The sequence below is a fragment of the Acipenser ruthenus genome, chromosome 50 (genome assembly GCF_902713425.1).
Source record: "Acipenser ruthenus chromosome 50, fAciRut3.2 maternal haplotype, whole genome shotgun sequence".
NCBI lineage: Eukaryota > Metazoa > Chordata > Actinopteri > Acipenseriformes > Acipenseridae > Acipenser > Acipenser ruthenus.
Window position 1 is genome coordinate 2233120 of NC_081238.1, and position 11505 is coordinate 2244624.

The 11505-nt window shown below is 37.5% G+C and overlaps 1 gene segment (V, D, J or C); it reads right to left on the reverse strand.

The window, feature by feature from the left end:
* Positions 1 to 1921: 1921 nt before the first annotated feature.
* LOC131721953 (T-cell receptor beta-2 chain C region-like) lies at positions 1922 to 10316 on the reverse strand. The segment is given in 6 exon segments: positions 1922 to 2469; positions 2973 to 3079; positions 4742 to 4759; positions 5594 to 5932; positions 8754 to 8813; positions 10256 to 10316. Coding segments are annotated over 6 exon segments (612 nt in total).
* Between the last annotated feature and the right edge of the window lie 1189 nt (positions 10317 to 11505).

Here is an 11505-nt window from a genome sequence, read left to right on the forward strand (position 1 = left end):
AGTTATTTTGTTAGCACTGTGTACTTCAATAAAAGATACTCTCATAACAAAACAAATGGTCTTTTTGATTGCATTATACTAATCCTGCTTTTCAGAGACCTTCTGTGGTTATGGTTACAAGAAAAATAGATGTAGCAGCTATGATAATAACATAAGATAATAGACGAATGAGAGGAAGTTGGTCATCTTATGACTCATTTAACCCAAAAGGGTAGACAGCTTTCGTATTGACTAAATAGATCCATGTCCCTCAATCGTGATAACTGAGACATAGATTTGAGTAAGTGTGACTTCTATTGTTCTTTAGAAACAGCATAACATTTTATAAATAGGACATGCAAACATGTGTTTCAAAAACATATCCTTGATCAACGACACAGCTGCTGCATGAACAAAGCATGCTTCATATTTTCCTTTGATGGCATCTTTAGAGCCCTCCTCCCCCTTCTCTCAAGCTGCAACCCCACAGAACATGTGCTGTGGTTTCATGACCTGCTTTCAGAGCACCTCATTTCTACCCCTCACGCAGAGAGGCAAGCAGCTCGCTGAGATCAGCTCCACCACATCCTCCGCACTTGCTGCTCTGCACAACTGTGAAAACAACACCCTAGCAAAATGTGCTGATCCCGGTCTGACAAGTTATTCTAAGAAACGCTGCAGTGAAAAGGCTCCAACTGAAAATAACAAAAACACAACCCCCCCACACACAGGTCTTAAATTAGTCGTGCCTGTGACAAAGGTTCTAAAACTTTTTCTAACTACACAAAAACAAAAGCCTTTACTGATATTCAGATGAAGCACGCCTCAATGTAGATTTTTTTTACAGTATGAACAGAAAATACATTAATAATAAAGCTAAAACATATACATGTTTTTTTAAAGGACCTCCTCCGAGTGGCTGATCAGAATAAGACCAGTCCTTGCCGCTTGACTCAGAGCTGGCTGTTTAGTTGAATGGGGAGACGTTTGTCTTTGAACCGTATGGTTTGCAGTCTGTGTCCAGCCCTTTCCATTGGGTTTAATGGGCTGAGATGCCAATTCATAACAGTATGAGAACACCCAGCTGGAATAGGGGGAGGGATTCTACATGCCCTGCACCCAGTCCTGGGCTCAGTTCTACATGCCAATGAAATGTAGTGTCAGACGAGTACCATGTTGTGAGCAGAGTATACAATAGAGGTAAATAGAGTTACTATATACAGTTGATCAGTTGATATACAGTAGAAATAGAGTTTCTCTATAAAGCTGATCAGTTGATTGTATTACCTGGCATACTCTGCTATAAATAGGACAGCTAGATTACAGTCAATTCATTACACTTTGAAAACTTGGCTGCTCTAATTCATGCACTATGTTTAAGACCATTACATTGGCAGAAGAAGTGTGCATCAGATCTTTCACATGGTTTCTCATCAAGAAATGGTAGCAAAGAGCCACTTCAAAGATAGTTACATGGATTTTTTTGCTGCATCAATTCAAGCTTGTGCTTTCTAAAGTCTTATCCATATTAAGACTGAAACGTAGTGCAAACTGAAGTAATGGGCAAAGTTTAAGATTTGCTGTAGTGATTTAGTCGCGTTAGCAGCTTCACATTTTCTTATAATAAGTGACACCCTCACAACATACTCATTTATTATAAATAATAACAAACTAAATGTGTACTTATAAACTACTATTACACATAAACAATGTCATTTGTTAACTTCAGAACTATTCAGTGTGTTCTGTGGCTCTGGACACAAGACAAGATCTGGAATTCTGACAGAAGCTTTCTTATACGGAATAAAAGTTAATAGAAACTAAACAACCAAATTACTAAATAACTGAACTACATACCCAATACACATTTTACTTGGGTGCAGGTTGCAATTTCTGTTTTACAAATTAAAACACAGGAACAGACAAATATGCTGGTACACTGTTTATTAAGTACACAGGGAGAATAGAAGCATAGGGAAATGACATATACTGTAAATACAAAAAAAGATTGTTTATTACAATATAATTGTGCAGTTTTACTTCATTAAAACTGATTGTGTCTAAAATATTAAATTACAGAAATGCTGCTATATATTTCTGTATACCCCCCTCCCTCCATCCCCGTCTCTCCACGCACACACACGCGCACGCACACACACACACACACACACACACACACACACAACACACACACACACAACACACACACACACACACGTGCACACACACACGTGCACACACACACGCGCACGCACACACACACACACGTGCACACACACGCATGCACACACACACGTGCACGCACACACGCATGCACGTGCACACACACACACACACACACACAATGCAACAGTGCGAAATTAGCAGTTTATAAATCCTACAGTAAGATATGTGTGCACACAGCTATATACTTGAGTCTGCAGGCAGCAGGTATTTCTCTGGTTTTCACATGGACTCCTCCTTTCAGTTGAACCGCTTCTCAATTTTAGGCTACAAGGGAAAAAAGAAAAAGAAAATTAAGAATTATTCTAAAACATTTTCATTCTCTAAATTTGATTTAAAATAAACCCTAATTGCAACTTTCAAACTAGTAATGAGCTATATGTGTTTCAATATCTCATCTCTCCGTTTAGCAAGCATAGCAGACACAGTGGAAATGACAAGAGATGGCACGCCAGTCTTTGCCAGTAACGTTCGATTTAAAAAGGATCTTTTTAAAAGAAGGTAATACTGTTTAGAAATGTATGCCTTTTCATAAAACAAATTCACATATGTCTATGTTGTATAACATCCATTAATATACAATATAAGTAGCAATACTGAAGAAAATGGTAGAAACTTGAGGAGTTATCTTCCTAACTCATACTTTTGAAGCCCAGGATTAATCTAGTTGCTGCTCTGATCTCTCCCCTTGTGTATCAAATTAATACCAGTTTGTAATTCATGAGAAAAAATACTATTAATATTACTACTAATAATAAAAGACAACATACCTTCAGCTTCCACACCAGCGCCGTCACTAGCAGACCGTACAGGACGCTCTTACACACCATGAGGAGGTAGGTCAATCGGGCCGCTCCCAAGTCCTTGTGCATGGAGTCTATAGAATGTGAAGGTCATTAGATAACATCCTGTTCAGGCAATTTAACTTTAATAGCTGTAAAAATATTAGGCTGCTGACATGACCTTGGGAGGGGAGGCAGAAAGATACTGCAAAGAAGGACCTACAAACCCATGATCAATTATAATACATTGTATGAATGTGAAGGGTTGACATGGTCTATTAGATTAGCTATGGTCACACCTGAAGAAGAGTATATGGAGGTCTTGAAAGCGTGTATCAAATGGTCTAATAGATGAGTATGAGATCCATTTTCACTACAACCTATTATTAACACAGAAAAAACTATAGTTTTGTTTTTATATAAACTATGGATTTCTATATTGTCTTTGCCACCCAGCAACATAAAGTGTGCATGCTCTGTGTTGTCAAGACCATTTTTTTCCCCATACATTTATCAATGTTTCCCTTATTGAAAAAAACATATATATTTTAATATATGGTAGAAAAGTATGATCCTTATATTTTTCATATATAGAAATGGGCCCCTTTTTATATATTTAAAATATATTGGATATATTTCAAATATATTTTAGTCTGTAATCCATGTGTTTATTGTATATGGATTACAGACTAATGAAAATAATGGTGCACAATATATTTTCAACATATAAAATAAATATATGGATTACAGACTAAATATATATTTAGTCTGTAATCCATTCATCCCATATATGGATCCCATATATTTTAAATATATATAAAAAATGGGCCAATTTCTATTTATGAAAAATATAAGGATCATACTTTTCTACCATATATTAAAAATATATGTTTTTTTCCATAGGGGTTATTAAAGGCAGCGTTAAAAATGAATGGTTAAAATCAATGTGAATAAGACATTTTACATTTTTTTCACGGGGAAAGAAAAATGGTTCAAGTGATTATATTCCCTGTGACTGCTAATACCTGAGTACAGTGTAAAGCTGAGGAGGTCAGATCAGTAAATCTGTTTGTTAACAAACAGGTTGGTATTGCACCAAAACGCCATGCAGACTTCATATCATATCTGTAGAGAATTTCCATTTCCAGATCGAGCAGACACTGTTTCCATTGAAAAACATGAGCGTTAACTTAGAACAAAAAAACATGAGCTTTAACTTAGAAAAAAAACATGAGCTTTAGCTTAAAAAAAACATGAGCTTTAACTTAAAAAACATGTGCTTTTAAGGTAAAAAACATGAGCTTTAACTTAAAAAACATGTGCTTTTAAGATAAAAAAACATGAGCTTTAACTTAAAAAACATGAGCTTTAACTTAGAAAAAAACATGAGCTTTAACTTAGAAAAAAAACATAAGCTTTAACTTAGAAAAACATGAGTTTTAACTTAAAAAAACATGAGTTTTAACTTAAAAAAACATGAGTTTTAACTTAAAAAAACATGAGCTTTAGCTTAGAAAAAAACATGAGCTTTAACTTAAAAAAACATGAGCTTTAGCTTAAAAAAAACATGAGCTTTAACTTAAAAAACATGTGCTTTAACTGAAAAAAACACACGAGCTTTAACTTAAAAAAAACATAAGCTTTAACTTAGAAAACAACATGAGCTTTAACTTAAAAAACATGTGCTTTACTTAGAAAAAAAATGTGCTTTAACTTAAAAAAAAACCATGAGCTTTAACTGAGAAAAAAACACATACCAGAAGTGACACCGCAACCTGAAAGATAATAAAAAATGTATTTTAAAATGTGAACTCAGTGCTTTCAGATGAGAAAATGAGCAGTGCAGTGATCGAAATATTTCACAAAGAGGCATTCGGTGTGTGTACTCAAGTTTTAAAGTTCATTTTACAAAACTTCGAACTTGTGTTACGGCTACGCAATTTAATTCAAGGTCTTAAGTTGTTTTTTTTTAAAGAGAAATTTTCTCCTTTCAAAAAGTAGGAGTGAATTTTTTTTAAAAAAAACAACAACAACGACGAAACCCTAAAATCATGTCACCTTGAATTAAATTAATACAGGGTTGATTTGATCAAAGTATATTTTGCCAATCCGATAAAGATGCTCAGATGTTGGCTCATGTTTTTGTTAATTCTCAGCTAGATTATTGTCATGCTTTGTTTGCTGGCCTTCCTGATTCTAAACTGCATAGAGTCGGGTTGAAAATGCTGCAGTTGACTCGCACTCTCCTTTCCTAACACATTACTCCTGTTCTTAAGTCACTGCATTGGCTCCCTGTTAAGTTTAGGATGGAAAAAAACATATTGGGGGGTATTTTACCAAAGGATTGCATCAGCTATCACTTATTTGTAGTGAAATACCACACTGTTCCTACCTCGCATTAGCACTGGCAGTGTTAGTGGTGCCCCTTTAAAGGATTGCTAAGCAGGGCTTTATATTCTATTTCTATTCTTACTATTAACCCTAGAAACATTACTAGCCCCTTTGTGGCAATGGTTCTATTACGATTAGTGACATAAAGGTTTTGTATGTCGATAAAATTGAATTTGGTTTGAGCTATTAAGACTTACAGAAAGTCTTAATAAACCTACCATCCTTTCCAGAAATGTGTTTTTCAGGAGTTACAGTTTCTGAACCGTTTCCTTTGTAGAACTTCACAGCGCAGGTGAAGGTGTTCTTGGGGTTAAACCATTCTCTCGGAGTCAGTCTTAGCCGGCTGCTGATGCTGGATGTGTTCTTGTCATCCTTGGTTGCATAATCGTCTGTTTTAACCCCGTCCTCTCTGTTCTTGCCATTGATCTTCCAGGTGATTTCAATGTGGTCAGGGTAGAAATCAGTGGCCAGACACACCAGGGTCACCCGCTTCTTCTGCACAATCTCTTCCTTCGACGGCTCGAGGATGTGAAGTTTAGGTTCAGAAATGTTACGCTCTGGTAAAGAGAAATGAGAGTAGAATTGAACACACTGTAGGTATTGCCCCAAATGTTTGTCTGCTTTTTCCAATTTTCCCTCAATAATACTGATGAAGGCACTAGCCCAAATGTTGTTTGTTTGCCTTAGCATTTACTCCAGTCCCTAATTAACTCCTATATTTTGACAGAATAAAACGGGGGGGGGGGGGGGGGGGGACATAGTTAAACTTACTAAACTAGAATAATAAAAACAAATATATAATGCAATTTGCAGGAGCTAATGCTTTTCTTCCACTTGTACCTCTATAACATTAAAGAATGCATTAACCAAACTTTACTTTGTTTGACTCAGTTTTTTACTTGTACCTCTATTACACCGATGAAGGCGCGAGATGAAACGTTGGTCTATTTTCCTACAGTTTTACTTCAGTAATACTGATGCAAATTGTAGCCAACAGAATATCCTACTTGTCTTGGTCTCTTATAATTTATTTGATAACTCTGATGAAGACATAAGCTGAAATATTTGCTTACAGGACTTATTTTTCTATAGTTTTACCTCAATAAATTGATAAAGGCAAGCCCTGAAACTCTGTTTTCTTGACTGGTTTTGAATAGTTTACTGCATTAACTCTGATGAAGACATTAGCCAGACTATTTGTCTGCTTGATTTCAGGTTTATATGTTGCATTGGACAGACTGTTTGATACCCAGATAATTCTTGTGGCTGAATTCACAGACCCCAGTTAACACTAATCCGAGACTACCTTACCAAACATTAGTGCAAGATGTATGCCTTATAAAGACTTACTTTAACTTATTTAGTTCTGCTTACATTTTACATAGTTTTCAATAGTCTTTAATAAAAAAGATGAATCTCCCCTAATTTCTATACAATACCAAAGTTTGTTCAGTGGTAAACAGGCATTTTCACTGCTAACTACAGTCATATTACTAATTATGCCACTAGTACTGTTATCCACAGTATAGGACTTAGACAACACCTCAAACATCACATTTTTCACAAATTACACATTTAAACAAAATATTGTATAAACTGGAATATTTGAACTGGAATAAAAATCTATAGGGGAAACCTACAAAGACTGTTACAACAAAGAGTCATTAACACATTTTCATTTCTGTCACTCAATATGAACCAAACAGCCACCCTCCTGCAGCACAGGGGGCTGAATTCTACAAAAGATGTTTTTCTGAACAGCAAAAAAAAAAACATGTTAATGTCAAGAAACTAAAACTTAGAATATCAAAGAGTACTACAGTTTTTTTTATGCTCATTTTAGACACAACTAATAAATAAATGACACTTTGATGTAACTAACTTTGTGTATTCCCCTTCTACGTTTTTATTTAAACATTGTTACCGTAGCTTCAAAGGAAATTCACCTTTAAGTTTAGCCCGTAGATTCTTACCTAAAACTGTCAGTTTTGTTCCTGGCCCAAAGTGCTGTTCATTGCCAGAGCACAGTTTAACAAGACTATCACAAAACTGTTAAACTGAGAAACACTAAGACGGCATCTACATGATACCTTGTCTTTGAGTACAACATCAGTGTATTATAAACTGTTTTCAAATATAGAGTTTCTTACCTAGAACACTTAGTTTTGTTCCTCCACCAAACTCTGGGGGTGAAGTGCTTGAGCACAACACTGCCAGACCTTAACAAAACTAACTCCAGCGAAGTGAGCAGTATTTACATTACAGCCTACTATAATGCTTAAAGGGAATTGGGTCACACTTTATTTTGCTTGGCATAAAAGTATTGGATTGCTATGTAATAAACACTTAACAGATATTCAGTAGGGGTGCTTGTGTGATCCACCGTTAAACTGCATTAACAATTTGCACCAATTTTGCATTTTGATGTTGATTTTTTTTTTACTGTTCAGCTAACCAGTAGAAAATTAGGTAGTTTCGATCACATATTTAAGACATAAAAACAGTCAAATCATTTAAATATGTTTTTAAAAACCACAGAATTTTAGTCATATTCCTTACCTAGAACTGATAGCTTGGTTCCTTTTCCAAATTCTAGAGGATAAGCCCCAGAACACAATGCTATGAGACTTGAACAATACTAGCACCTACGGGACCACATACAGTATAGAGCAGCTATCTAACCATGATCAACAGTCATACCATTGCCAGGGAGTTCATAAACCTAAATAGCAGACTGAATTGCATTAAAATACATGCAAAACTAAAGACACAGAAAATATATAAGGTTTAACCAGACTGCTGCAGTACAAACAGTGCAATGTTTGAAACGTAATGTACTGTACAATATGTACAGAAAGTACATGCATTGCTTTCTGCTTAGTGTTTCAATACATTACTAGAATGATTATTCGAATGCACCCTGGCAAATGTAGTCAAAATGAATTTCTTATAATTTGGTATTCCGCGTATACGGGACTGCTTGCAGAAAATGTAGACCAATTTAGACGAATGTAAAAAAAGTTCAACGTTTTTGCTTTTAAGATTAAAGTTTTTTTTTCTTACCCGAAACAGCGAGCTTGGTTCCTGCACCAAAGTGTAGGATGGATGAAGAGCCAGAACACTGCACTGCAAGACTTTAACAAAACCTGCACATGCAGCAGCCAACACACTGCTGGGATATGCTGCTTTGGGTTGTAAAATTGATAGAAAAAAACGTGCCTTACCCAGAACTGTCAGACTGGTTCCTTCCCCGAACCTTACAGGCTCAAAGCCAGAGCTCTACACTTCATTACTTTACCAGAACCTGCAGTTCGTTAACAATATGCCAATGATATGCTTTTTTTGGTTTATACATTGTGCTTGGTCTAGTTTTCTTACCGAGAACTGTCAGCTTGGTTCCTTCACCAAAATACAATGGGTTATAACCAGAGCACTGCGCTACAAAGTATTAAGAAAACCAGCACACCTGGCAGAGCAGTATACTCTCCAGCAGTGCCAGTCAATGGAGTTCTCTGCTCTTCAAGGGGAAACATACAGACTTCAATATAACAACTACAAAAGCACTTTACTGTGGAAATTAATCTGTGCTTGTACTCATCAATCATAACTTCAAAACGCTCAAACATGAATTACAAGATTATTATTTGCATCAAAGTCCTGTTGACTTTATAATAATGCATGAGAATGAAACTCTAGTCACCAGAACTGAAATACGCAATGTATAACGAATATGTTGAGAAATGCAATATGTAACAAATGTGTTGTTTTTACTTTTTGACTAGTTTAGAAACGTTCTCTGTCAATATAATAATGTTTAAACCCATTTGTTGATTTTTCTCAATTGAAATCAAGCACTTGACAATGAGAAGCTACATGACACAGTTTATAATGTTATGTAAAAGTATTTAATATTTGTACACTGGTTACAAAACTCAAATTAAAAATGTATTTCTCATTTGCTGCTCACGTTTCTGAAGCATGTCTTGTTTGAAATATGTCTCATTTGTTTTACCCAGGGTTCTCAACCTTTCTGAGAAGTGAAAGAGCCTTGTAGGCACCATAATGTCTTGAGGTTCGTTTCAAAGGCAGTGTTCTTTATTGTGTTTGTTTTCTTGTTTCTTGAATGATCCTCTGTCTTAAGAACATAAGAACATAAGAAAGTTTACAAACGAGAGGACGCCATTCAACCCATCTTGCTCGTTTGGTTGTTAGTGATCCCAGAATCTCATCAAGCAGCTTCTCAAAGGATCCCAGGGTGTCAGCTTCAACAACATTACTGGGGAGTTGGTTCCAGACCCTCACAATTCTCTGTGTAAAAAAGTGCCTCCTATTTTCTGTTCTGAATGCCCCTTTATCTAATCTCCATTTGTGACCCCTGGTCCTTTTTTCTTTTTTTAGTTAAAAAAAGTCCCCTGGGTCGACATTGTCAAAACCTTTTAGGATTTTGAATGCTTGAATCAGTTCACCACATAGTATTCTTTGTTCAAGACTGAATAGATTCAATTATTTTAGCCTGTCTGCATACGACAATTCTTTTAAACCCAGGATAATTCTGGTTGCTCTTCTTTGCACTCTTTCTAGAGCAGCAATATCCTTTTTGTAACGAGGTGACCAGAACTGAACACAATATTCTAGATGAGGTCTTACTAATGGATTGTAAAGTTTTAACATCACTTCCCTTGATTTAAATTCAGCACTTCTCATAATATATCCGAGCATCATGTTAGCCTTTTTTATAGCTTCCCCACATTGTCTAGATGAAGACATTTCCGAGTCAACATAAACTCAGAAAATGTCTTCATCTAAACAATGTGTATGGACTTCTCCTCACAGGACCGCAGCCACAGTTCATATATATGTCAGGACCTGGCAGTGCCCACAAGGGGAGCTGGGCTGCTTCTGCTGCTGCTCAGTGAGAGGGCCTGGGAAAGGGTGATCCATGACGTCTACCCTCGTGGACGTGTTGTGTCAGTATATTCAGTTTGTTATAATGTTTCTGTTGACACAAATTATATTGCCTCAGCTCATTTAGTAAGATATCATAAGTGCATTAGACCTTCTTTGGATTTATCTAGATGACTTGTCATGACATGCACCAGCTGTTTGCACAGGACTGGGGAGCTTTTGCCAGATCTGCTTTCAATAGATCGGTTGCAAAGGCTTAATACATTGAAGACCGTGTGCTTGTCACTACTCTCTTGAGTTCTATCCAGGATTCAGAACTGGAGATAGTCTGGATCAACTCGCCCTCCTTCTCCATCTTCTTGCCCCTCTCAGACTCTGACCTCTCCTCCCTGCTCCAGGGTCACAAACCCACCACGTGTGCCTTGGACCCCCTCCCCACTCACCTCTTTCAAGCTGCTGCTCCTGCTCTACTACCCTTCATCTCCTCCCTCCTCAACACCTCTCTACTTTCTGGTATCTTTCCCTCTGCCTTCAAAAAAGCCTCTATCACTCCCCTCCTCAAAAAACCTACGCTCGACCCCACTTCCCTCCAGAGCTACCGTCCTGTCTCCCTCCTACCCTTCCTCTCCAAAACCCTCGAGTGGACTGTACACCGCCAGCTCTCTGCTTTCCTGTCCAACCACTCTCTGCTTGACCCTCTCCAATCTGGCTTCCGCTCTGCTCACTCCACTGAAACCGCCCTCCTGCCTGTCACCAACTCACTTAAGTGTGCCCGAGCTGCCTCTCTCTCCTCTGTCCTAATTCTCCTCAACCTCTCTGCTGCCTTTGACACTGTTGATCACTCTATTCTACTATCATCTCTCGCTGACCTGGGGATCTCTGGCACTGCTCTGGCCTGGTTCTCCTCCTACCTCTCCAACCGCACTTACCAGGTAACATGGCGTGGAGCAACCTCCACACCTCACCAACTCTTAACTGGAGTCCCCCAAGGGTCAGTCTTGGGTCCTCTCCTGTTCTCTCTCTACACCCGCTCCCTGGGCCCCTTCATCGCATCCTATGGTTTCTCATACCATTTCTATGCTGATGATGCTCAGATTTTCCTCTCCTTCCCCACCTCTTACTCCACCATCTCCTCCCGTATCTCTACCTGTCTGTCTGCTATTTCCTCCTGGATGCACTCGCATCACCTCAAACTCAACCTCTCTAAATCTGACCTCCTTTTCTT